The 27,489-nt window shown below is 33.9% G+C and overlaps 2 protein-coding genes across 2 annotated transcripts; one reads left to right on the top strand and one right to left on the bottom strand.

Annotated features, from left to right (window-relative positions):
- MOR1 (ARM repeat superfamily protein) lies at positions 1 to 22,155 on the top strand. Its single transcript, XM_020374050.3, has 54 exons — positions 1 to 403; positions 576 to 681; positions 783 to 906; positions 2,166 to 2,245; positions 2,334 to 2,511; positions 2,609 to 2,673; positions 3,511 to 3,593; positions 3,699 to 3,784; positions 3,903 to 4,016; positions 5,447 to 5,566; positions 6,033 to 6,135; positions 6,580 to 6,716; positions 7,003 to 7,068; positions 7,162 to 7,279; positions 8,363 to 8,406; positions 8,740 to 8,811; positions 8,903 to 9,010; positions 9,127 to 9,232; positions 9,770 to 9,885; positions 9,989 to 10,076; positions 10,190 to 10,290; positions 11,007 to 11,114; positions 11,223 to 11,328; positions 11,404 to 11,483; positions 11,576 to 11,725; positions 11,812 to 11,887; positions 12,081 to 12,205; positions 12,302 to 12,412; positions 12,485 to 12,634; positions 12,744 to 12,818; positions 12,907 to 12,988; positions 13,069 to 13,178; positions 13,256 to 13,354; positions 13,447 to 13,521; positions 13,608 to 13,703; positions 13,795 to 13,896; positions 14,006 to 14,107; positions 14,270 to 14,452; positions 14,527 to 14,638; positions 14,951 to 15,027; positions 15,103 to 15,182; positions 16,346 to 16,405; positions 16,525 to 16,651; positions 16,797 to 16,919; positions 17,001 to 17,078; positions 17,171 to 17,329; positions 17,447 to 17,605; positions 18,599 to 18,696; positions 18,795 to 18,951; positions 19,033 to 19,149; positions 20,494 to 20,589; positions 20,875 to 20,946; positions 21,064 to 21,346; positions 21,434 to 22,155. Exons 1-54 carry the CDS (start codon positions 244 to 246, stop codon positions 21,712 to 21,714), a joined length of 6,084 nt encoding a protein of 2,027 aa, XP_020229639.2. The 5' UTR covers positions 1 to 243; the 3' UTR covers positions 21,715 to 22,155.
- Positions 22,156 to 23,006: 851 nt separating this feature from the next.
- LOC109810610 (vacuolar acid trehalase) lies at positions 23,007 to 26,280 on the bottom strand. Its single transcript, XM_020374120.3, has 8 exons — positions 26,065 to 26,280; positions 25,776 to 25,849; positions 25,528 to 25,569; positions 24,995 to 25,036; positions 24,093 to 24,176; positions 23,586 to 23,673; positions 23,360 to 23,457; positions 23,007 to 23,279 (listed from the first exon to the last, which is right to left on the bottom strand). The coding sequence occupies exons 1-8, from the start codon at positions 26,216 to 26,218 to the stop codon at positions 23,262 to 23,264; spliced, it is 600 nt and encodes a 199-aa protein (XP_020229709.1). The 5' UTR covers positions 26,219 to 26,280; the 3' UTR covers positions 23,007 to 23,261.
- Positions 26,281 to 27,489: the final 1,209 nt, after the last annotated feature.

The raw sequence follows: 27,489 nt of genomic DNA, 5'->3' as shown, positions 1-27,489 counted from the left end.
AACAAAAAACCTCTCTCTCTCTCTTTCTCTCTGTTGTGTTTTTGAAGCGAAGATAAAAAGCCTTTTGCACGCTCATTCACCGTTTTCTTCTACATTTCCCCCCCTTCCCTCTCGCCGGCACACCCGAAAAAACCACCGAACACACACACACACGCACACTCTCTCTCTTCTCTCTCTCTACAATTCACCAGAGATCGATAGGGTTGGGTTCCTCAGATTGTAGATTGCAAAAGGAGACCAACAATGTCGGAGGAGGAGAAGTTGCTCAAGGAGGCCAAGAAACTGCCATGGGAGGATCGCCTCTTCCACAAGAATTGGAAGGTGCGTAACGAGGCCAACATCGATTTGGCTTCGCTCTGCGACTCCATCACCGATCCCAAGGACTCGCGCATCCGCGAATTCGGTGAGTGTGTTTCTCTTCCCCTAGGGTTTTCGCCTCTCCGATTCGCTTCCCGATCTTCGGAAAGTGGATCCGGTTGAGGTTCGTCACCGAGTCCGTGCTTGGTATACTGCATTTTCGTTTGGATCTTGATGCGTGCTGTTGTTTTTTGTTTTTTCGAATTTGAATTCGGTAGGTCATTTTTTTAAGAAGACGGTGGCGGATTCGAATGCGCCGGTGCAGGAGAAGGCGCTAGATGCGTTGATTGCTTACTTGCGAGCTGCGGATGCCGACGCCGGGAGGTGAGGATTTAATTGTTTTTGTTTGTTAGCTTTGGAATTTGTTTGCATGCTTTTGTTTCGAAGAAGTTACCGCTCATGTTTGAATTTGAACTTTGGAGTAGGTTTGGGAAGGAGGTTTGTGATGCGGTTGTGGCCAAATGTTTGACGGGAAGGCCAAAGACGGTGGAGAAGGCTCAGGCAGTGTTTTTGCTGTGGATTGAATTAGAGGCCGTGGATGCGTTTCTGGTACTATTCTTTCCTGTATTCTGCTTCTTTGCTATTGAATGATTTCCTACTTTCGCGGTGTGGTTGGTGTTGTGTGTCTAGCTGAATAGGCTTTGCTCAAGTGTATTGTTTCATTAGTGAGGTTTTGTACTGTTTGTTTCGTTAATTTAAATTTATGTTTGCAATGGTTGCGGGCGGGCATGATAAAACTTCTATCAGTTGTAATTACAATGCCAACTTTTGGTCTTTTTCCAGTTACGTGACGCCGAATTGTGTCTTGGTTGTTTGCTGTTAGTTATATCGTAAGTTACTAATTTATAGGTATTTGTATTGCATCTTATTGTTTGGTGTTGTAGAGACTGATTTTGTTTTGCGTTAGCCTTTATGATGCTTTCTAATTTTGTATTTCTTTGAGGCCTATGGGCAATGATAGTCTCTCTCTCTCTCTGTCCCTCCCTCTCTCTCTCTATTACCCTATAATTAGTTGGGTTAGAGGACAGTTCTAACATTATTTATAGTATTCATATAGAAATTATGTTCTCGATGATTTTCCTTCAGTTGTGATAAATTGAATGGCTTACCTCGGATGGTTGTTTTTTTTTGCAAAATTTGCATTCTGTATTTTACCATGTGTACCAAAAATAATTTTTGGACATTTACTAGTGTGTAGTATTATTTATTATTTTTTTTAAGATATACACGTGCTAGTTTAGGGAGTGACTTTATAGACCCTAGAAAAGCACATATTTGCTGCTGTAGTCATCAAGGGCTGGTTTAATCCTCCGTGGTGTACTTGTCCAGTAATCCCTGTCCTAAGAAATAAGAATGAGTGTTAGACAGTGTTTCTATTTTAAATCCTTTTTTAATTTCTTCCTCAAGGCTATTGGTAAGTATGCAAAATTATGATCATTCACAAGGTTTCTAATGCCCCTCCTAATAATGAGAATCTAGCAGCATAATTTTGAATTATTAATTTTTATAAACAAATATTTGATTAAGGGGTTGGAACTTGGTACATGCAAAAAAGTGCCAATTAATAGTAGGAAAACCCTCTTTAATGCAACTATATATTTATTGGGTCCGTGTACATGTTATAGCATTTTATATTTCCAATGCTTGATCCCACAATCAGTTGATTTCAAATAGCTTTATTTTTCTATTTTCTTTGTTTTTGGTTCTAAATATGATGAATTCTTTGGGGTTTACACATCAATAACTTGATGTTTACAAGTCATATTTTTTCCTTTTCTGTTATTTTCTAAGGCTTTTGGTAATTTTAGGATGCAATGGAGAAAGCAATAAAAAACAAAGTTGCTAAAGCAGTGGTACCTGCAATAGATGTTATGTTTCAAGCTTTAAGGTTTGGAATCTCTTTGTTGCAACATCTATAATAGCTGTTTTTCTTCTTCTTATGAATCTTAATAAATTATTATTTTTTATGCTGCTAGTGAATTTGGAGCTAAAATTGTTCCCCCAAAAAGAATTTTGAAGATGCTTCCTGAACTCTTTGATCATCAAGATCAAAATGTTCGTGCATCCTCTAAAGGGTTGACTCTTGAACTCTGCCGTTGGATTGGTAAAGATAGCGTGAAATCAATTTTGTTTGAGAAAATGAGAGACACAATGGTAAGCTAAATTGGTTGCCTGTTTTTCATACTTATTCTGATTTAATATGTTCTCCATATGGAAATCATAAAGTACTATTTTTCCCCATTTTTTGTAGAAAAAAGAGCTAGAAGCAGAGCTTGTAAATGTTACAGGAGCAGCTAAGCCAACCCGCAAAATAAGGTGGATGTCTGATTTTGATGTTTTTGTTTTGAATTTCCCCGTATTGATTGTTCAATACAATGATCGGATCTTTTGTATACTCAATGTACCAATCATATACATGCAACATGTGTGCTTCCATGTTCTTTTTTACTTCATCCTTTTTTTTGTAATTATTTTGAATTTGATCCCGTCTATTGTTTAGTTGTTTGAAATTCTCTTGTTTGTAAAAGTTGTCTATTTGTGTTTTTTATTTAATTTTTTTTGGAATCTTTGTTAGAGATTTGAGCATTCAAGTGTTATAATGTCTTCTCAAGTTCCTATTTCCATTGTTTGTTCAGAAACATGAAATAATTTCTAACTAGGAGCTGAATTTCTACGCAGACACACACACACACATATATATGTATATATATTATTATATTCTTTTAGCAAGTGCTTAGTTGTTTGTTGGAGAGTGAATAATGGGGACTCAAGTTTAGAGGTCATAATACAACCTATAAAATATAGATATCATAGATGCTAAATTATTCCTCAAATAGAATAATTGAATGTTGGGCAAGTTAATATCAATGAGCAAACTATTCAGAGTGGCATTTTCAAGTCCTGCAAAGCATTTTTGTTGTAAATGATTGTTTTTGTGAGGGAAAATATTTGACATAATTGTAGGTGGTAGTTCCAGATTTTAACATGCTTCGTAATGTTTTACCAACAAAAGATGGCATTAACCACTGGACTATGTCTAACTTTTAGCAAACACAGCTGATGCTTACACCACTGGTGTGAATCTTTTCTAGCACAATATGTAAATCAGTGTATGGGTGTTACCATCTTAATAGAACATCTGTCATGTTTTAGATCTGAGCAAGACAAGGAACCTGAACCGGAAGCTGTGTCAGAGGTTGTGGGTCCTGGCCCTTCTGAAGAATCTGGGAATGATGGTATGTACCATTTTGTATGAGTTATGTTTTTCTTTTTTTCATAAATGTCTTTCCATGGTATTATTAACATGCCTGTTCTTGTTGTCAAAATACTTTGGTCATCAGCTCCTCAAGAAATCGACGAATATGAACTTGTTGATCCTGTTGATATATTGACTCCTTTGGAGAAGTCAGGATTTTGGGATGGAGTGGTCAGTTTTCTGCCCCATCTCCCAGATTGTACTTAGTAACTAATGCACCTTTACCATCTGTTATATGGATTTGAATCTGACTCAGTTTGTTCTTACTTTTTGTTTTATTAATCTTTAGAAAGCTACCAAATGGTCTGAACGGAAGGAGGCTGTTGCCGAGCTAACAAAGCTAGCATCAACTAAGAGAATTTCTCCTGGTGATTTTTCTGAAGTTTGTCGGACCTTAAAGAAGGTATAGCATACATGTTTTGTGTTTTGCACAAATGACTTTCCCTTGCCTTTTATTTTTAAAAGCTGACATTATTTGGAACTATATATTTTCACTCAAATGTTGTGTCTGTTCCCTAGAAACTTAGGATATATCTTGTGTTGATGATAAGGTGACATTCATAGGTTTTTTATTATTGGCAAAATACCCTGGGTGTGGTTTGTTAGTTTTGACAGACATATAACTTTAAAAGGATTGGAACTTAGTATTTTTACATTTAAGTCTTGTTACGGGACATATTCCTTTAATACCATTGTATTTAGCTAGTGTAGATTTACTCACCCTAGTATTTTGTGCCCCCTTTCTTCCAACTTCTTTTTGTGGCTCTTTATGGGGTTTTTCCTGTATTTGTGGGGGTTAGGTCTTGCTTATGTAAATGTAAGATCTGTCTTTTAAAACTTGTTTGTGCTAAGATGCATATGCTTGTATTGTATTACAATGACTATTTTGTAAAGGACAAAGGTTGCTTATCCATAAAATAGGTTGTGGCACATCATGGTATTAAGTATAATACGATTCATGATACGATACATATGATTCAAGCTGCTGGCAATACAAATCATTGAGTGAATTGTTTTGGTGCTTGAATCACACCGTGAATTGCATGAATTGGATCTAAATTGCAAGAATTGTGACTTCGAGAAGAATTGCACGATTCTTGCACAAGCAATTCAGAAGGAGTTGCAACACCCTAACACTCCTTCAAGGGCCATCACCCCTGGAGCGGTGTGTTTTGCAAACAAACTTGCAGAAAATGGTGGTTGAAGCGGGCAAAGTGGACCACATGAAGGTTCCACTTAAATGTGGGCAAATGACAGCAACAACCCTAATCCTAAATGACAGCATATTGCATTTTTAACCTTTTGTGTTTAGTTTTAATGGACCGTGTCTCACCCCTCAGTTTTGAACTTTTTTTTTATGGGCCTCATTTTTTTTATTTTTTTTTATGAGCCTCTCAATTTTAACTTTTAACTTTGATATTTAAGTTTTATCTACTATAAAAAAAAATATGGTTGATGCTATAATTGTTTATATTTTTCACTCACTATTTAGTATCTTTTTATTTTATTTTTTATTTTTATCATGAATCTATTCAAAACGTAGTAAAAAAAATCGTTATAGTTTTTTGAATACAAATGATTAATTAATGTTAATGTATAATTAATGTAATGGCAAAATAGTTATTGCAGATTTTAATATAAAATAATTCTAATAGAAAAATTATTATAAATTTTGATATAAAATAATTATAACACCAGACTATTTATTATAAATGTAATATTATGCTATTATAACAAATTTTACAGAGCTCATGCATTTCATGCTACTAGTTACTGATGTATTTACAGTATTTTAGGCTGACTAAAGTTTAACTGTTAGTTTTTTGCTTGCAGCTTATTACAGATGTGAATATTGCTGTTGCAGTTGAAGCTGTCCAGGCTATTGGCAATCTTGCTCGTGGATTAAGAACACACTTTTCTGCGAGTTCTCGTTTTTTATTGCCTGTTTTACTTGTAAGTACTATTCTACAGCCACATGTATAAGGGGTTAAAAATGGAGTGCATTTTACTGTAGGGTCTATTAACTTTACATGCCTTCATTGGTTATCTTTTACATATGTACCAGTATTAGTTAATGTCTTGCCTCCATTTAAATGCAATCAAGTCATTCTCTGTTTTAAAATGTTTTTTCAACTTCAACATAAATGGTTTAGGGAGTATGGTGTTTCTAATTTTTGAACTGCTCATCACCTTACATTTTCCATTTTGTCATTTTTTTAAGAAGCGATTGATTTTGTCTTGAAGAAAGCTGTTTGTCTTCTGTCATGAATGCTTTTAGAGGTGTTAGCAGGAGAATTATGTTTCTAGCTTTCATGGAAATTCTTGTTAAAGTAAATAGTGAATTGTATTTATGTGGCATAATATAATAATTTACCATTCTTCAAATAGTGTTTGCTTAATATGTTTCTTCAATGAATAGGAAAAATTGAAGGAGAAAAAACCTGCTTTGGCCGAGGCATTGACACAGACTCTTCAAGCGATGCACAAAGCTGGATGCATCAGCCTTATTGATATTGTTGAAGGCAGGTTTCCCCTCCTGTATCTTTTACTGAAATTTATCGTAGACTTCTATTTGAAAGCTACAGGTTAAATGATTTAATAACTGGATTTACCTAATCTTAGAATCTACAGCATTCTTTTTTCTATATAGTCCATGGCCTAGCCATGTTTGGTGTTTTTCGTGGTGGGGTTTATTAGTTCCCAAACTGAAAATTATAGTAAATATTCTACACCTCTAACCACAGAGCAAGACATGGTTCAAAACTCCTTCAATAATTTCTGGTTGTTATTTAGTGGTAGATTTATTTTGATTTTTTAATTGAGTCACTCCCCAATTTTAGTTGGTGCTTCAAGTTATCGTTTGTTTTTATGTATGTTGACCCTAAATTTAAAACATGATTGCTTGTCCTTAGTGTTTTATGTTTGCTTTTTCTTGAGTGTATTTTTTAATGGTTATTCTGTTGCAGATGTTAAGACAGCCACAAAAAACAAAGTCCCTCTTGTCCGATCGTTATCCTTGACATGGGTGGCATTTTGTATTGAAACAAGTAACAAGGGTGTTATTACGAAGGTTCACAAGGATTATGTGCCAATATGTATGGAGGTCAGTTTGTTATTGCTGTTTAGTATACATGCTTTGTTTATCTGGTGGAATTTACAAGTGATTTTCAATCTCTGGCTTTATATGGTGTTGGAACACTCAGCACTTGATGTGATAAGTTGTATGACCACAATTGCATTTATTTTACTCGTGAATTGTGTTAAAGTTTTGAGCTGATATTTATTCTTGGGTACAATTTATTTCAATTGTGGTTCTGTGAAATACACATTGTAGATGTTTGACTGGTACATATTTATCTTTTTTTTTTTTTTAAATTCCGATATTGCAGTGCCTAAATGACAGTACTCCTGAAGTCAGAGATGCTGCCTTTTCAGCATTGGCTGCAATAGCTAAGGTAAAACTTCTTACAACTACATTTCCTTGCGTGCTTGAGATTGTGCATTTGGTGTTTGAGCTTTTGACCATCACATTGTTCATTTTGTTACAGTCGGTTGGCATGAGGCCTCTGGAGAGGTCACTGGAGAAACTTGATGATGTTAGAAGAAAGAAGCTTTCAGAAATGATTTCAGGTTCTGAAGATGCTGTGCCTGGTGGTTCTTCTGCAGGTTTGTATTGTTTTTTATAGAAACAAATATTATTATTACATGTGAAGGGGAGAGTGAGTGAGAACAAAGTTTCCCCTGTAACCTAAGGCCTGACAGACTGGGGCTTCCTCTAGTACTGCTACAGTTGCACCCTGATCCCCAACCCTAGATGGGGCAGGCTTTGATGTAGCTGAAGTGTATCTTACATGGATGAAGAGGGGTCCTAACCAATTGGGGCAAACCTTAGTGATTTCCCATCATGTGGCTATGGTGTCTAAGTTTTGAAAGCCCATAACACTTGGAAACCACTAAGTTAGTACACCCGAAGGAGAAACCAAAAGATAAACCGCCCCGGCAGCACAAAGTGACAACCTACCTTAGTGCTTGCAAATGAATAATGTTTTTGAACCTCTTCAATGGAGTTGGAATTTAAATCTTGAATTATACAGACACGTCATTATTATTTAGTTGCACTTTGAATCCAGTGAAACTTCTGCCTATGATGATCATTTTAACAAATTTAAATACACATCCATCTTTAACTATGTATACCCCGTATTTGATTATGTAATGCACCACATTGCGTGGCTGATTCCTTTCTCAAATTTGGGGGTTTGATCTTCTGCAGTTGGATTGAAGTTCACCTACCTTTCAAAATTTTAACTACTTATCTGCCTTTTAAATAAAAGCTTAACAGTATACATGCCTATGCCTTTAAACATGCATTGTTCTCTATTTTGGGACCAACCTACTGAAAACTGGAACAAATTAACCATTGATTATAAATTTATAAAAATTATTGTTTGGAAAATTCCATTGATATGAATACAACCTTTTAAAACTCTGGTCATAATAATCAGATAATTAATTCCTACATACATGTTGATCGTTGCTTTATGAATTATGACCAGGCATTTAATTTCTGTAAATATTTTGGGCAACATTCAAATTGTCTGTTAAATTGATGATTGAATTTTCCCAAATCTTGCTTGAGCATTTTTCCACCTTGCTAATTTGATTGTTTCTTTAAATTGTTATTTTTGATTAATCTTTAATGTGTGAAATTTGATTGTTTTATGCTGACACTTGATAATGATATTCCAGTTTCTGTGCAAAATACACGTGCAAGTGCATCTTCTTCTGCTGAGGTGGGTTTACTGTTCTATTATTAAGTTTGAGAAATCTGACTTTATTTTCATTTCTTGCATGTGTTGCACCTAGAGTTGATTGGTTATTTTGTTGGATTGTATGTTGTTTGAAAGTTCTCCCTTTCTTTATTTGATCATTCCTTCACCTCAATACTCCAAGCTTTGCCTTTAATATCTCCTGGGAGTATGAATGGTAAATAGCTAATAGGTTTTGGTCAGGAATTTGAGAACCATGTTAAAGATAGAGAAAATAAAATTTTATGAATGATTAATTTTGAAGTTGAAAGTATATATTGGAGACTAACACTTACTTGTCACTTGATTTGCATACAGACATCTGAAAGTGCATTAGTCAAAAGGTCAGCAGCAAGCATGCTTAGTGGAAAGAGACCTGTTCAGGCAGTTGTAAGATTGCATCTTTATGCTTGTAATTAATATATTGTGTTTTTTTTTCTATGCATGTGAGTTGATATGTTCAATATTTTGCACATTCCAGGCTGCCACTAAGAAAGGGGGGGCTGTAAAGTCCGGGACAAACAAAAAAGCAGATGGAGGTGCACAGGTGAAGGCTTCAAAATCAATTGAACCACCTGAGGATGTTGAGGTAAATTGATATGTATTTGTCTTCTGTCTCTGTGATTTGAATCTGCCATCACAGTTTTTGTGATAAACTAATGATATTTATACAATCTTTGTTTATATGACATCACACATTTGCAGCCTACTGAGATGGGTCTTGAAGAGATTGAAAGCCGAATAGGTTCTTTAATACAGTCAGATACCATCACTCTATTAAAAAGTACTGTGTGGAAGGAGCGTCTAGAAGGTTGGTAATCTTTTCTACCTGTCATAACCATTTTTTTAAAAAAGCATTGGGGGAGGAAGCATGTAGGTAAATGAGGTGGATAGGTAGCCTGGGGGGGGATTTAACCTCTAAATAATCACTATACACCCAATTCTATTTTATTGGTAGATGTTTTTCTTTTGCGTTGCTTGGTGCGTCTTAATGGATACTTCTCACTTCTCAGGTCTTTTGATGATTTGGACTTGGTTTATCTTGTAACATGAATTTTATTCTCAGAACATTGAACTAAACAGCTAACAAGTATTTTTAGCTAATGTTCCATATTTTTGCGAGTATCAAGTATTTTTAGCAAAAGTCTTTTAGGCTTACTAGAGAATGCTGTTGCATTTCCAAGCCTGGTGGGGGATTTAATATTTTATCTTTTGATACCTAAGTTGTAATACCCAGTGGTCAAATGATGGGATTTCAGATAGCGAGAGTCTGTCTCCCTTCTGATTTTCATGTGATGTCTTGTGGACATGCTTTTTGATAAAGGTTGCTGAAGTTAGATTTTTGCAGCCATTACTTCACTGAAACAGCAAGTAGAAGGCTTACAGGACAAGCTTGACCAATCAGTAGAAATTTTGATTCGTTTACTCTGCACTTTACCTGGGTGGAGCGAGAAAAATGTTCAGGTTCAAAATATTTTCTTTTGGAATTTAAAAATGATTTATTTTATCGACTTGTAGTCAAATGTAGGTATAATTGGGCCCTAATGCTTGTAATTTCCTTATGCAGGTTCAGCAGCAGGTTATTGAAGTTATCACTTATATAGCTTCGACTGCAACTAAATTTCCAAAGAAATGTGTTGTACTTTGCCTTTTAGGTGGGTAATTCATCTATTGCCAATAATAAGCCTTGTTGTAAAATGAAGTCGTTGTGATATGTTTACGTTATGAATGAAGAGTGTGATTTACTATCCTGTTTTCATTTTGGTAGGACTAAGTGAACGTGTAGCAGATATTAAGACACGTGCACATGCTATGAAATGCCTGAGTACTTTGTCTGAAGCAGTTGGCCCAGGATTCATTTTTGAAAGAGTAAGCTTGTTGTTGCCCTTTATATATTCTAACCGTTGGTCATAAGCGTGTTCCTTGCTAATGAATCCTAAAAATTTATGTCCAGGATAGGATATGCTTTTTTTTTGTTGGAAGTCATATAGTAAAATTATGATCATTTAGAAACATTTTTTGTTACTGTTTTAAATATGCATCACTATAGTGGTGTTAACTATACGAGCATTTATAAAGGGTTTAGGGTTTTGATTATCTGTTGAAATTTATCTGAAAATTATGAGGTGAACTTGCGTCAAATCAGTGTAGCTTTGTAAAAAAGATGGCTGACATGACAAACATGTCATAGCTAATACTTTTTTCTTTTAACAAGTTTTTTCCTATTTAGACAATCAGGTAAAATTGCATATTTTATCTTAGAATTTCATAATTTTTAATAGTATTCTTTTTTCTTTTTATGAAATTGACAAAAAAGTGTCTGAGTTAAACATAAGATAGTGGTAAATAGTTTTTGTTGTCACTGTAATATAGCCAAAAAGGTAATTGGGCCTGGCTGAATGAAATTTCTAAAACAGGCTTGGTGTAAGTGTTTACATTTTGTAATTGATTGCTGTTATTTAAGTCTGGGCCTATGTTGGGATTCGTATGAAATGAAGGCTGTACCTTTTTGGCTGTATATGATGTTGTTTGTTTATCTTTATAATTAACAAATAATGTTTGATAAACACTGATTGTTACTGCAGCTTTACAAGATCATGAAGGAGCATAAGAATCCCAAGGTTCTAAGTGAGGGAATTTTGTGGATGGTCTCTGCTGTTGATGATTTTGGTGTCTCACATATAAAGCTTAAGGTGCATTATCTGAATTTACATGCTTTTTTGATATTTTATTTTTGTATTTTTTATTTTAGAATTTTCTGGTTCAAGTTTTTATACTTTAATGCAAATCCTATTTTGCAGGATTTAATTGATTTTCTTAAAGAAATTGGGCTGCAGTCAAGTGCTGCTGCTACTAGAAATGCGTCAATTAAGTTCTTGGGTGTTCTGCATAGATTTGTTGGTCCAGGTGATTGTGTAAACTTTCAAATTTTCGCTGCTCTCTATTTCATTGTTCAAGGCTCTTATGTTTGTCTTCTTGCAGACATTAAAGGGTTTCTTACTGATGTAAAGCCTGCATTGCTTAGTACCCTTGATACTGAGTATGAGAAGAATCCATTTGAGGTATTTTATGTTTCGTAATGTTAGTTCTATGTATGTTGTATCATGATTTCCTAATGCTGTCATTTATTGTATTTTGTTTTTCCCTGCTTAAGGGAGCATCTGCAGTTACCAAGAGAACTGTCAGGGCATCGGACTCATCTTCATCTGCTGTTGCTGGTGGACTGGATAGCTTGCCTCGTGAAGACATCAGTGGAAAGATCACTCCAACTCTCCTGAAGAGCTTGGAAAGCCCTGATTGGAAGGTTTGGTCGATAAGATCTAGTAATTCGCTTTTAATTTTGTTCACAAGGTTGCATCTAATTTTGCTGTGCATTTTTACTTACAATAGGTCCGTATGGAGTCTGTTGATGCCGTGAACAAAATATTGGAAGAGGCTAATAAGCGCATTCAAGCAACTGGAACTGGTATTTCATGAACATTTTTTCTTTATTAATTTTTTAACCTTATGCTCTCTCTCTACTTTCCCTTCTCATCAGTTTCCTCCCTGTTAGGATATAGATGCATGCTATAACTTTTTTAGTATTTATTCTAGTTGATTACTTTGTTTATTATAAAATTTGTCAGTCTTTTATCTGTTCCTAACTATTCTATTACCAGGTGAGTTGTTTGGGGCTCTGAGGGGACGGCTTGCTGATAGTAACAAAAATATTGTCATGGCTACCTTGACAACAATTGGCAATGTTGCATCTGCAATGGGACAAGCTGTAGAGAAGTCAAGCAAGGTAAGAGGATTCATCCTGTTTTCATATTTTTTTTTCCTGTTTGTACTGTTGTTTTGCCATTTGCTATTTGAACTTTCTTGAAATGGTTTGTTGCAGGGTATTCTGTCTGATATATTAAAATGTCTTGGTGACAACAAGAAGCACATGAGAGAATGTGCCCTGAATGCTTTAGATGCTTGGCTGGCTGCTGTTCATCTTGATAAAATGGTCTGTCCTGATCTTTTATGTTAATCTTTTGTCTGTGTATGGGTCAGTGTTCTGAGTATGGTTTTACTGTAGGTTCCATATATTGCAATTGCTTTGGTGGATTCTAAACTTGGTGCTGAAGGGCGTAAAGATCTTTTTGATTGGTTATCTAGGCAACTTTCTGGGCTAAGTAGTTTTGCTGAAGCTGCACAACTGCTGAAGCCTGCCTCTTCTGCAATGACAGTAAGATCTGGTTACCCAGCTTTCTGATTTTTCGTGGTTTATACTGTTTATCAAATTATTTCTAATGCATACTATTCTTGGAACAAAATGTATGATGGCTTCTTCTTAGGATAAATCCTCTGATGTTCGCAAGGCAGCAGAGGCTTGCATTAATGAGATACTTAGAGTTAGTGGACATGACATGGTATGTGTATGAGAAAATACTGGTTTCTTCCCTTGTTTCATTAAAATTCACGTGATGCCAAGATTCTTGGAATTGTTTATTTGTTTAGATTGAAAAGATAGTTAAAGACATTAATGGACCAGCACTGACACTACTTCTTGAGAAGTTGAAACCATATGGAGCTTTTCAAGGTACATTCTCTTTGGCTCATTCTTCTCTGTGAATCTTTGTAAATTTGTGCTTATCTTTTCCTCCACAATGTTTGTCTCAGAGTCCTTTGAGTCAGCTAGAACAGTTTCAGTGAATGCAACATCAAAATCAAAGGTTGGGAAATCAACTGCCAATGGTGTTTCAAAACATGGAAATAGAGCTGTATCTTCGGTATGTTGATTAACTTTTTAGTTAGTTACTTTTATATTAGTTTGGATTTCTAACTATTTGTTTCATCATCTCAAAAGAGAGCCGTGGCAACAAAGGGTGTCAAGTCTGAATTAATATCTGTTCATGATATAGCGGTCCAGTCTCAAGCCTTGTTAAATATCAAGGATTCTAATAAGGTATTGTTTTCTGAAGTTGGGTATACCAGACATTGCTTAAAATCTTAAAAATAAGTGTGGTTGGACCATCATCTAGATTTTCTTACATGCAGGAAGATAGAGAGAGAATGGTGGTTCGAAGGTTTAAGTTTGAGGACCCACGTATTGAGCAGATTCAAGATCTTGAGGTGGAACTGTTTATTGGAGAATAATCTTGCATAACTCAAGCTTTCTATAATTATTGAATTATAATAAATGTGCCTATAATTTTCAGAATGATATGATGAAGTACTTCAGAGAGGATTTACATCGGAGACTCTTAAGTGCAGATTTTAAGAAGCAAGTTGATGGACTTGAAATGCTGCAGAAGGTGTTGTTCTTTTAACATTCTTAATAACTTGCATGCTTTTGACTTGTTAAAAAGTACTAGAACTTATTCATTCTGCTATTGCATATTCCAGGCACTTCCATCCATTGCTAAGGAAGTTATAGAAGTTTTGGACATTCTTCTGAGGTGGTTTGTGTTGCAGTTCTGCAAATCGAACACAACATGTCTATTGAAGGTTCAATTTATTTTTCTTCTTGTTTTTGTTGTAATTTCAGTTCTATTCGTTTCCTTTCCATCCTTGATGTATGGTGTTGATCTTAATTTTATTCAATTGATATGCTCAGGTGCTGGAATTTCTTCCTGAGCTTCTTGACACTTTGAAGGATGAGGGGTACTCCTTGACAGAATCTGAAGTGGCTGTGTTTCTTCCGTGCCTAGTAGAGAAGGTTTATATTGACAGCTATATTATTTGTGGCATCTGAGAATGTCATTTTTATAGTGAATCTTTCCAATGTTTTAAATTTTTGCAAATTTTTGCTTTTAACAGAGGTATATATGTACTCGAGTGCTACAGGGGAGATAATTCATCTCTTATTTTATTATTGCAGTTAGGGCATAACATTGAGAAAGTACGAGAAAAAATGCGGGAGCTGACCAAACAATTTGTTGCCATATATTCTGCGTCTAAATGTTTCCCTTATATATTAGAGGGTTTGCGCTCAAAGAATAACCGAACTCGAATTGAATGTGCTGATCTTGTTGGATTTATCATTGATCATCATGGTGCAGAGGTATTTTTACTAATGTTTTTCCCCCCTTTTTAGTATGTTCCTTTGAATAATTACTCCTGAAATTATGTTGACAGATTACTGGGCAGCTTAAATCATTGCAAATTGTTGCAAGTTTAACAGCAGAACGGGATGGTGAAACTAGGAAAGCTGCATTAAATACACTAGCTACTGGTTATAAGATTCTAGGTATGCCATACTTTGCAGACCTCCTTTCTATTTTTCAATGTGCTTGAAAAATACTTGTGCCTAGTGATGTATCCATATTATTTGTCTTTGTTTGGAAAGGAAACTTGTTCAAAGAAAGTATATCATATTTTTTTGTAGAATTGGATTGTGTTTTTGCTTGTGTTATAATTGCAAGTGTCAAAGATACTTTATGACTGAAGTGATTCACTTTTTCACTTGAGGAATTTAGATGCTAATTGGTTTAGTTTGGTTTCTTTTTTCATACCTCTAAGCCCTGCTCGGTTATTTTCCTTTTATAATCTTGTTATGCAGGTGAGGACATATGGAGATTTGTCGGGAAGCTGACAGATGCTCAAAAGAGCATGTTAGATGATAGATTTAAGTGGAAGGTCAGCACATAGTTTACTCATTTATTTCTTCTTTTGATATTCTGAATTCTTGATGTTGGTGGTGTAATTTACTAGGTCCGGGAGATGGAAAAGAAGAAGGAAGGAAAACCTGGTGAAGCAAGGGCTATTTTAAGGCGCTCAGTCAGGGAAAATGGGTGTGTCTTTTCTTTCTAATGTATTCTGTATTTGATGATGTGCAGTTAATGCATTATATGTTTCTTTCTAATTTGTTCTATTTTCTCTTGATCTTGATCATCATATATAAAATGAAAACATAAAAAGGATTGAATTCCTTTTTTTGACATTTGTTTACTGTTAATATAATTACATTTTTATCTTCGTAGTAAGGATGGAAATCCTATTTGATGTAGCATAAATAATTTTGTGGGAAGCTGCATTATGAAATATGAATATGGCAGTTGAGGTTTAAGGATTTGGATTAATTGTTTAATTGATAACATTGAAATGAGCAAATTTATATTGTAAATGTTGCAAGGGGTATATATAATTATTCGCTTTTAAAGGGGCCTAATTAGTAATAATCATAATAATATATAATTAATCTGTTAATCATAATATATTTTGTTAACAGTTTTATATTTAAGCTTTGTTTAATGTTGAAATTTAGTGGTTATTATTTTTAAAATTTAAATATAATTTTGCATTTTAGCTAGGAATATAGGATCTTATGATTCAATGTAGATCCCCAAGTTATGAGTGTTTATCCCCCTCCCATCCATGGGTAAAATATTTTTTTGATTAACATTGTTGTGGAAAGTCAATTTGGATTGAAGCCTTGATTTGAACAAAATTGTTGTGGAAAGTCAATTTGGATTGAAGCCTGAAAGGCCTACAATAAAAGCTATTTACTTGGTATATGTATAGATGTGTGAATTTGGAGAATTAACCATATAAATTACATTGTTCTATTTGTGGTTAGTGATCTTTAATTTGTAATCACTTGATGACTCTATCACATGAGTAATTGCACCTAAGTTGAAATATTTTTTTGTTCATTCCCTTTTCTGTTGTCGACAATTTCTCTTGTTTTGGTTGCCATATATTGAGACCCATTAAGGCTGAAAGTTGAACCCTAAAAATCCTTAGATAAAACTTAGCTGCAATCTTAAGTAGCTTTAGTACTATATCCTAATCAAAATTGAAGTTATTGAGATGAAACTCTAATTTTAAGCGGGGAACAATATCAAAAGCACTTAAATGAAGGATTATTTTATTTTACTCTTTTTTAGATTATCAAACATAAGTTAAATATTGATGTTTTACATTGATTGTGTTATTATGTTGCTTCTATTATCAGGTCTGATGTTGCTGAGCAAAGTGGAGAAATGGCTAGGAGTCTTGCTGGTCCAATATTGAGGTATGGTAAAAGTTTTATCGAAATTCATTCATTTTTCCTGATTAAAGGGACATTTATCCCCATAAATTACGTAGAGCTCCTGTTCTTTAATTATTCCTTATTATATTTGTTGATGTTAGGAAAAATTATGTTCAACCTGATAGTAACATTGAGAGACAGTTGATGCCTCGTCCTATGACTGTTGGTAATGCCCCCACAGATTGGAATGAAGCACTGGACATTATTTCTTTTGGTTCTCCTGAGCAGGTGAATAGTATGGCTGGTATTTTTTTAACAGTCTTGCATCAGTCATCAAGTTATAAGTAGACAATTTTCATGATAATTCCCCCCTCTTTTCGGTTCTTGAATATGGATGTTGAACTCTAATTTTCAATTTTTTTTTTTGTTGTAGTCTGTTGATGGAATGAAAGTTGTTTGTCATGAGTTAGCTCAGGCCACTAGTGATCCAGAGGGTAGTGCTATGGATGAACTTGTGAAAGATGCAGATAGGCTAGTTTCATGCCTTGCAAATAAGGTAAGATAGTTTTCTAAATTGCTTCCCTGATTTAAGAGAAAGATCTCCAAGTGTTAATTTTTCACCCATTATTTTTAATAGGTTGCAAGAACTTTTGACTTCAGTTTGACTGGAGCTTCATCACGATCTTGTAAATATGTGTTGAACACTCTCATGCAGGTAATTTTTTTTATTTTTTCTGTTTTGGGGGGCATCTTATCTGATTTCTTCTAATAATTATTTGTAATTGTTAATTTTTTGGGTCTTTACAGACTTTTCAGAATAAAAGATTAGCACATGCTGTAAAGGAGAGCACTCTTGACAGTCTCATTACTGAGCTTCTTCTGTGGCTCTTGGATGATAGGGTTCCCCATATGGATGATGGAAGCCAGTTGTTGAAAGCTTTGAATGTATTGATGCTTAAGATTCTGGTTAGGACCCCTTTTTTTCCTGTTCAACTGAAACTCTCGGCACCCTGCTGATGTAGGTTCATATGCCAAAAAACATTACAGTGCAAGTTATTTAGTAACTACTGATTGCCAATACAGGATAATGCAGATCGGACTTCATCCTTTGTTGTCTTGATCAATCTTTTACGGCCATTAGATCCATCTCGGTGGCCTTCACCAGCAACAAATGAGTCACTTGCTTCCAGAAATCAAAAGTTCTCTGATCTGGTTGTGAAGTGCCTTATCAAGCTTACAAAGGTAACTTGTGCAGCCATCAGTAAATTCTGAAAGGATATTAGCATAAACATGAAAAAATAATTTGTCTTGTAAACATTATTGTACTTGAAGTAATATTGTAGTATATCCTATAAGCCAAAGAGTTTGCTGGATCAGAGGTAATTTGTGCTTGATTGTAAACTGACTATTTAGTTGTACTGATGTATGTGTTTCTTTTGGTTGTTCTCTGTGATTTCTACTCACTGAAGGGGGATGATTGATCAGTTTACAATCAATGCAAAACATTGCTCTCCGATCCCACTTTTACTGGAGATAGTGTCAGACAAGAGCTTATAAAGTGTAGGCATTCCCCACTTTACAAGCTGATTTTGTATAGATGAGTTAGATACAAAATCAAAAATGATATCGAAGTCTATCTTAACAATTTTGTTGGACTTATCGAGTCACCTATTATCAAACTGTTATTAGACCTCACAAAGATATTCAATCCTGCTTACTTAACATTGAAGATGTCGTCCTTGGTGTGCGGATGTGTAAATTAGGGTATATAAGAAGGGGACAACACACACCTTTTAAGTTAGCTTTTCGGGTTGAGTTAGACTCCAATCTAAATTATAAGTAGTGATAAATTGATATTGTTTTATATCATTCATCCCATCATTATTCATCCATTAATTGCAATAATATTTAATGGATTGGATGAATTATGAATTTTAGTTAGTGGATGATTATTCAACAGGTTAGAATGTAATTGATATCTATTTGATATTCAATTATTAACAAAGCCATTGTTAACCTATTTACTAACAGGTTAGACTTGTATATATGGTTTTGGTTATATTGATATTTAAGCATGTACTGTTGATTTGTATAATTTGGCTTGAAGAGTTATTGAAGAGTAAATTTATTTTTTTATTGTCAAGAAGCAGAGTTGAAATTGCCAAATTCTATCTTGATAGGTTTATTCATCAAAATTTTGTTGTTCATTATTGATGTGTTTTTTTTGTGCTGCAGGTTCTTCAGAGCACTATCTATGATGTTGACCTTGATCGCATACTTCAAAGCATTCATTTATACTTGCAAGACTTGGGAATGGAGGAAATTAGGAGAAGGTATATAATTATGTTAGACTTAGATAGAGTTGCTACATTATTTTTATTATAAAATAAAACTAGAATCACTTTTATTTTCTAATGTTTCATTTGTATAGAGCTGGTGCTGATGACAAACCTTTACGCATGGTAAAAACTGTCTTGCATGAGCTTGTCAAGCTTCGGGGTGCAGCGATAAAGGGTCATCTTTCAATGGTTCCTATTGATGCAAAACCTCAACCCATCATCCTTGCTTACATTGAACTTAATCTAGAGGTATACATTTAAACAAATTAATTTATTTTATGGGGGTAAACTTATTTATACTATATAACTATTTATTATTTTGAGTTTTAGACTTTGGCTGCCGCAAGAATGTTGACCGCTTCTGGACCTGGGGGACAAAACCATTGGGGCGATTCTGCTACCAATAATTCAGCCTCGGGCACCCATTCTGCGGATGCTCAGTTAAAGGTATCATTATGCTTTATTTCTCAGTATTTTTGATGTTGCAGATATATTTAATGTTGTTAGACTACCTAAGGATCATGAGGGGATGAAATCTTGTAACTTGGATCGTAACTTCAATGTAAAATGCAAAATTATAGCTATATATGCTTCTGCATAAAAACAGCAACAATGATAAAGACAATAATCTCTCAGTCACAATATTAAACAAACTTTTGAAAAATCATATCATAAAAAGTCATGAGATACAAAGACAATATTAGAACAAAGCACACAACTCTACCCAAGTTCATAATACATTTACAAAACATATGAGACGGTTGTTTGCAAGTAGAGCCAGTTGTTTGCAATTTGTACTTCGTAGAACCAAAAGAGAGGTGACGGTGGGGCTAGGGATGGCAACGGGGCGGGGCGGGTACGGGTTTCATGATACCCGTCCCCGTCCCCGCAAGTAAAACTCATCCCCATCCCCGTCCCCATACCCGTCGGGTATGGATTTTCATCCCCATCCCCATCCCCGTCGGGTATCGGGTATACCCGTACCCGTACCCGTACCCGTCAATTTTTTTTATTTTTTATTTTCTTTTTAAAAATAATATTTTTAAATTTTTTTTTTTTTTATATTATAATTATAATTAGGTTATTTTTTATCTCACATTATAATAAATAATCATACATAAAAAAAATATTAAAATTTTTTAATATAATTAAATTAAAAGTGAATATTAAATTAAAAATGAGAACGGGGACGGGTACGGGTACGGGGCGGGTAAGTACATACCCGTACCCGTACCCGATTCAATATATCGGGTTTTACCCGTACCCGTACCCGTACCCGGTCAAACCGGGTATTCCCCGTCAAAGTCGGGACGAGTTCGGGTATTACCCACGGGTACGGGTATATTTGCCATCCCTAGGTGGGGCAGGATGGAGGTGGGGCTGTTGCAGCTTGCAGCTGACAGCAGCAGAGAGAATTTAGGGTTGCTGATGTATTGAGAAACAGGAGATACAGTTATTTTTGAAGAAGAAAATTTGGGGTTTATAAGAACCGGGTCAAATGGGATCTGACTGGAAATCTGGGCCTGCTTGCCTTGCTGGTTGTTGACGGTTCCATTAATTCCACTCCAATGCTTCTGATTAACAACAATCCCATTAATTCCACTCCAATGCTTGTGATTAATTCAGTGCAGAAGATGTAGCTCAACTCATAGGATCTTATTATCCTACTGATTAATTCCATCTTAACAACAATGGATTTACATGTCAATGCTTCTTATTTATTTCCTGCTTTTACTTGTTTTATTATGTCCTAATATCTTATTTTACTGCAAATTCAAAATTAAATTGCAGCAAGAGTTGGCTGCTATATTTAAGAAGATTGGGGAGAAGCAAACTTGCACAATTGGCCTGTATGAACTATATCGGATTACCCAATTGTACCCAAAGGTAAGAATTAATAATTTGTTAGATTTGGAGGAAAGAAAACACAAATACTAATGTATTTTTTTTTTGTTTTGTTGGAGACAAGTTGACTAAAACGAAAATGCAAATTTTTCCTTCCTTCCACTTTTCCTATATTTCGAGTTTTTCTCTCCTTGCTTTACTTCTGCCGTTCCAATCACAAACACATTCCAATTATTTTTCATGTTTTATGTTAGCTTTTATGGTTAATAAACGTTCAGCCTATGTCCTTTTTGCTAATTTGATTAAGGTTCTTGTGCTTTATCTTAGGTCGACATTTTTGCTCAGCTTCAAAATGCCAGTGAGGCATTTCGCACCTATATTAGAGATGGTCTTGCTCAGGTTGAGTTAATTTACTTGTATTACCACATTTCTTAATTGAACGCGCATTTTGTATTTTTACTAACGATTTGGAGTAATAGAATTGAGTATTTGACCATTGTTAATTGATTTTGGCAGATGGAGAAGAATGCTGCTGCTGGAAGAACTCCTTCAAGTTTACCAATGCCTACTCCTCCACCAGCATCTTTAAATATATCTTCCCCTGATTTTGCACCTCTCTCACCTGTAAATGCAAACCCATTGAGTGATGCTAAATTAAATGTGAAACCAGACCCGACAAATTTTAATTTACCCCCATCATACCATGAGGAGAATAGGGCTGTGAATGCCATTAATTCTAGAGCATTAAATTCTGACTATACATTAGGTGACCAAAGAAATGATAGATTTATGACAGGAGGTATGGTAATGTATTCATGTTGTTTTGAACCTAATTTTAAGTTTATAAGAAAGAATGTTGACATTGAGATTTACATTTAAACTGCAGTAACCAGTGGGACATTGGATGCAATCAGGGAGAGGATGAAGAGCATGCAATTAGCAGCTGCTGCTGGGAGTACAGATTCTGGTGGTAGGCACTTAACAGGTGCTAATGACAACTTGAATCATGGAGTTGTTCCTCCTAGTCAGATTCCTCATGCATCAGAGCATGTTGGTACTGAGAATACCTTGCATGGTGGTGGAGTGCTTCCTATGGATGAGAAAGCTTTGTCTGGTCTCCAAGCACGAATGGAAAGATTGAAAAGTGGATCCCTTGAACCTCTGTAACGGTAACGAGAAAATTCCTTATAATTGTCAGATTTCCAAGACATTTTCCCATTGATGCTGTGGCATACAGCGCATCATATGTTTTTTCAATACGGGTGGGTATAGATGAATGAATATGTGTAAAAATCAATCCAGCTATTGTCTCCTTCAAACTACGAAACTTGTTGCAGAGCATCAGAGGATTACTTGCGGTCTCGTTACTACCCTTGCAATTATTTCACCTCGTGGCCTTTGTATATTTGTAGTGGAGCTGCTGTATTTTTGTAACAGGAATTATGTAGATGCGTCAATTTAATGCAATTTTACAAATCATTTCTTAGTGCTGCTGAGCTTTGCTTGGTGTTGTCCCATTAGCTTGTTTCAGGAAATTTTGACACTGGTTTTTCAATTTAATTATGCAAATGATTATAGGACATCATGTTCAATGTCCTTGGATTTGAACACACTTTCCACTGATTTTAGAAGATAATTAGAAAGGTTGTATTATGCTAAATTGTCGAACACTTCTCACTTACCAAACTGGGCCAAGCCTAATTTCAGTAGAACGCGCCTGCTGAGTTATTATAATCGTGTGTCTAGTGTTCATGATATTTCATTTGATATGTGAACATTGTTAATGTACAACTTACAGAAGGGCGGTTTGAGTTTTTTGCACTGTGCACGGAAAAACTTGTAGACTTGTAGATGTTTGATATTATGAACATGTTTTGATAAACTGAATCACTTGGAAAAAGAAATAGAAAGAAAAATTTAAATCAACTATAAAAAAATATTAAATAAAGTAAAATATTAATTTTTAGTTTTATTTGTCTTTTTTAAATAGATTAAATGTTTTTTTAACTAATTTTATTTCCTCAAGTTTGCTGAATTTTATTTCTAGTCCTTAAATTTTTGGTCTTCGGTGTTCAAATTTTTTATGGAAGAAAATTTTTGAAATTAATACTGAAAATTGTTATGGTCTAAAAGTAAAAATTGCTTAAAATTCAGGGACTAAAAACATTAAAATTTTATTGATTATTAGTTTATTAAATTATCAAATGACTTTTTTCATAGGTAGCATCTTAGGAGGCAAAGTTCAAAGCATGTCACTAAATGTGGATACTTCTAGTGATTATGAGTCTTGGTGATTATTCAAATCCTACTTTGTGACGATGTTGTCATTCAACTTCCAGTGTCCAAATGTCGTGATTTATATCGTTTAGAAAATCAACCTAAGATTGCCTTAAATGAAGTTCTGCCTTAGTCTCAACTTTTATAACTTCTTTACGATGTTAATAATATACAATTAGCGGTAGAATACGATTCCATGTTTTCATGTAGGCATTAACAAAAGGATAACCGATTAATAGTTGCTAACTTATCAATCAGTTGGCTTCTAACAATGGTTTATGGTGGCTTTCATATACTTAAAATCCTAAGTAGATTGAGAATTATATATCGTAATATAGTGCCTAGTTTCATGTCATGATACTGTAAAAAATATTAGCTTCAATCAAATTAGATCGTCTTTTCAATCGCTCCCCTGGATTCAGTGTGAATTTAAATCTTCATAACTGCTCTCCAGTCTGCAGTCATATAAGATCGTTTATGTTAACCATAAGCTTATGGATAATGATAAAGATTGGTTCCAAAAACAAATACATACCAACTTCTCATGGTCTCCCATTATTTCTTCTATCAACTCCTGCAGTGGTTTATTAGCACTGTTGGGAACAAGAGCCGCAAATGCAGCTGGTTTTAGTCCTGCATAAGATAAGCGTGTGAAAATAAAACCAGTAGATATATTATTCTAGGTACATGGAATCTGCCAAGACTGAAAGAAATATTAAGGACTTCAACAGACCCTAAGGATATGATTCTATTTTTGTTACCAGTTTCGGGGAAAGCATCTATGAACATCATCATCTCTTCTCCGCTTAGACCAGACAAGAAACATATCCGAGGAAGAGACTTGGCTATCTGCACGGCACAAAATACCGAATATGCACAGGTTTGAATATAGTTCACAAGTTAAGAACTGTCACATGACAGAATGAAATATCAATGTGTACCACCTTAAGGAGAAGTATTGTGACTTGCTGAAAGTGCTTAGGTGCATTAGAGGTATCTTGTGCTCACAAAATTAGAGGTAATTCTCACTCTAGGTGTGAGTTATTCACAACTTTGATATTCGAAATCCTATAATAATGTCTACATAAAATTTATACTAAAGAAATGATGAATTTCTATGAAATGCCAGGTAGCAATCACAATGGATAAGCTGATTCTTAACACATTTTTTCCCTACTATTTATTATCACTTAGTACAAAATTCACGAGGGGATAGTGAGAGAAGTTAGATGAATGTATTACATCATTAACCGCTCCAAAAGTTATACCTTGACCTCTTCTAAACTGTGTTGTGTTGTATGCATTGCCTCCCAAAGCGAACGGGTAATCATATCTTCAGTACAATAGAGGATCTGCAATGCACATTATCCAATAAGTTACATTCACTATTTTTTTTTCAGTTTATTTCGGATAACCAAGGAAATTAGAATTGTTACATTTCATCCAAATTTTAGTCACGGGCTGGAAGCTACATGCATCTACCCTATTAAGAATCTAGCTGGGAGTCCTGGGCATTAGGTCGCTCTTCTTTTATGGGTAAAATATAAATATTAATTTTCCTTGTTTTTCTAATGTTGTATCCTTAATTGATTGTGCCATGTGATCTACTCTATCACATTCCTAGTTATTTTCTGATGATGTTTTATAGGAAACATGCAATCTTGAAGCAATGGTCTGTTGAAACTTGAAAGATAAGAGTAGCACGTGAAGGACAGCATGGATTATATCAATTGAATGTGACTTGGAAACAATATTCAGCCATTTATGTGGTTGTTTAATCTGGCTACCCATTTTAATTTGATGATGAGTCCATGCTTCTATCCTCCCACAATATACTTTCATTCTCAAATGAGACATTCTCTATATATTTTTTACTAAGATGTAATAAACCAACATGTATCGAGCCTAACACAAGCTAGAGCCATCCTTTGTTTTTTTTTCTAAAAATCCAGCAAAAAAAGAATGAAAACTATTTGATTATTATTCATCCATTCTGTAGATTTGTTAAGGACAATCACAATCCTCATTATAGAGAATGATATCTTAGTCTAATAAGAAGATATGTCTGTGGAAACAATAATAAAATAATAACTATATAGTAGTGGATGGCTCCATTGATCTTGGTTTTCCAATAAAATATGATCACGAAAGACAAGAAATGTGATGTTACCTTGAGGAATTCACCATCTAACTCTTTCAAAAGCTGTTGAATCTGCTCAAGATCAGGATACACATTATACTATTAAATGGTATATTTGGAAAGAATATAAGGCCTAGGTAATTGAATGCAAATACATCTAGAGTGAAATATCAGTTGATAATCGTCTTAAGCTTCTGGTGCTGGCTATATTAGTATTGTAATTTACTATATGCTAAAAACTAATTATACATTACATGGTAACCTTCATGCTGTAATTATAATTTATAACTGTTTACAGGATTCTCAATACTAGCAAAAATATCAAGAAAAGCTATTCCATCGATCATCGGGTCGTCAAATTGAAAGAACAAACAATAATCAGATCAAGGTTGGTTAGAAATTCAAGTACACTGAATGGCACTTATAGAAAGAGAGAAAGAGGAGAGAATGGGATCAAGCAAAAAAAACAGCAGAAAGCATTTCAATGCTTTATTAAAGGTAAAATCTTTCAAGACATATGAAACTACCACATTATTTATTTACATGGATCATGATAAGATCACCTTCAAAGCTTCATTTGCTTCAAAGCCCAACAACAATAATGCCTGCAAAATGAAAGAAACTTTTGTGTTTGACTACATATGAAGTCAGAGCAAAATTACCAAGTTCTGAGCCCAGGCAAGATAGTCTAAACATCCACAAAACTCACCCAAATTAAATTTTCAAAACTAAATAAATATGAAATGAAGACAAAATATCTCCCATCTGACACCATAACTTAACATGTCATTCAAAACTAACCATGACTTACAGGTGGACCATATACAGGATCCTCTGCATTCAAAGGAACAAATTTCGACTCTTCAACCAACTCATTAGGAAGCCCTGAAGTGCACCATGGAAAAAACGTTAAATAAAGAATTGTAATTTGCAGCACCCCTGAAAAAAAAATCATTTTTTTCTTCTCATTTTTATCAATAAAAATTACATAAGTAAAGCCCAGCAGCTCCAAGTCCAAATTGACATCACTTATGAGTAGGAATGTGGACATATTGAAGTTGATTTGATGAAAGGCAATATGATAAGATTAAAAATTTAACCTTCAGAGGATGCTCTCTGAATATACTTGAACTTGGAAGAGTTCAAAGAGGAAGAAGAAAAAGACGCAGAAATTGCAAAAGATGAAGGAGGCATTCGCGCGTGACAGCGCAACCACCAATTCAGCGATAATCCAATGGCAATGGCAGATGACATGACCACTTCTCTTTGTTTTTCTTTCTTCTTCTAATGAGGATGTATGGCACTTCCATACACACACTGCTGATAATATATTTCTCACATCAAGAACTTCCAAATTTTTTTTTTTTTGATTAACTGGTGAGATAAATAATTTTTTAGATAAAAGTTAAGTTGTTTAGAGTCGGAAAAATGATGATGAAGATCATCAAATGTTTTGGTGTATTGTGAAATTATCGAATTATGGGTATGTTACCTTCGTTATGGAGTTATAAATAATAACTAGAAAAATGAAAGTAAAAAAGAACACTATAAAATTGTAGAGTTTATATAAAGTATTAAATTATAGTAGAAAAATAATAAATGCTAGAAATTTTATTATGTATACAATTCTTAAGTAAATTTTAAAGTGTTTTATGTTATTGTTTTTGCATATAACAATTTTTAATTACTAATAAGTTATTTTAACGGCAATTTATAAATGCTTTTATACCTAATATTTAAATAACTTAAAAATAAAATATATTTTGATTAGAGAATTAATTACGGAAATTATTGTTTATTCAAATTAAAATAATACTAACATTATCAATCATGTCATGAAAAAATTTGTCTTATCAATTTAGTTATTCAATTTTATTTATTTTATTTTTATTACGAAATTCTAAAATAGATTTCCATTTATTGTACATATATTATTATTCAGCAAAAAATATTATTACTTTGAAATTAATATACAAAATTTTAAGTAACATTTAAAAATAAAATAATTTAAATTTATTTAGTATATTAATTTAAATTTAATATGTTAATTATTATATTAAATTTAAAATACTGAATAGCGTATATTAATTTTTATATACTATTTAGTACAAACTAATGTATATTTAATAAACTAAATACTTATAAATTATTTAATTAAAACATTTTATTTTTAATTCATTTAATGCATATATTTTAAAAATAATATTAAGTACAAAAATACTTATAAATTAACTTTAAAATACAGTTATGCAAACCTCAAAATTAATAACTTTTCCATTTTCATTAAATGTTGAGTTAATACAAAAACTAAAATTCGTAGACTAAAATATCCTCCATCTATCCCATAATAACTACGGTTTAAAAATTGTACACACACTCAGAATAACAATAAATATACTCTTTTTTTATTACAATTTTACTAAATAATCTAATTTTTCAATAAATATATTACTCAATTATAATGGTTGAATAATTTATTAAAAAATTAAGAAATTAATGCTATCTTTAAAAAGTAAAAACATTAA

Source organism: Cajanus cajan, chromosome 7 (assembly GCF_000230855.2).
Source record: "Cajanus cajan strain Asha chromosome 7, NIPB_CcT2T_4, whole genome shotgun sequence".
NCBI classification, from domain to species: Eukaryota; Viridiplantae; Streptophyta; class Magnoliopsida; order Fabales; family Fabaceae; genus Cajanus; species Cajanus cajan.
This window is presented reverse-complemented; position numbering and strand designations above follow the sequence as displayed.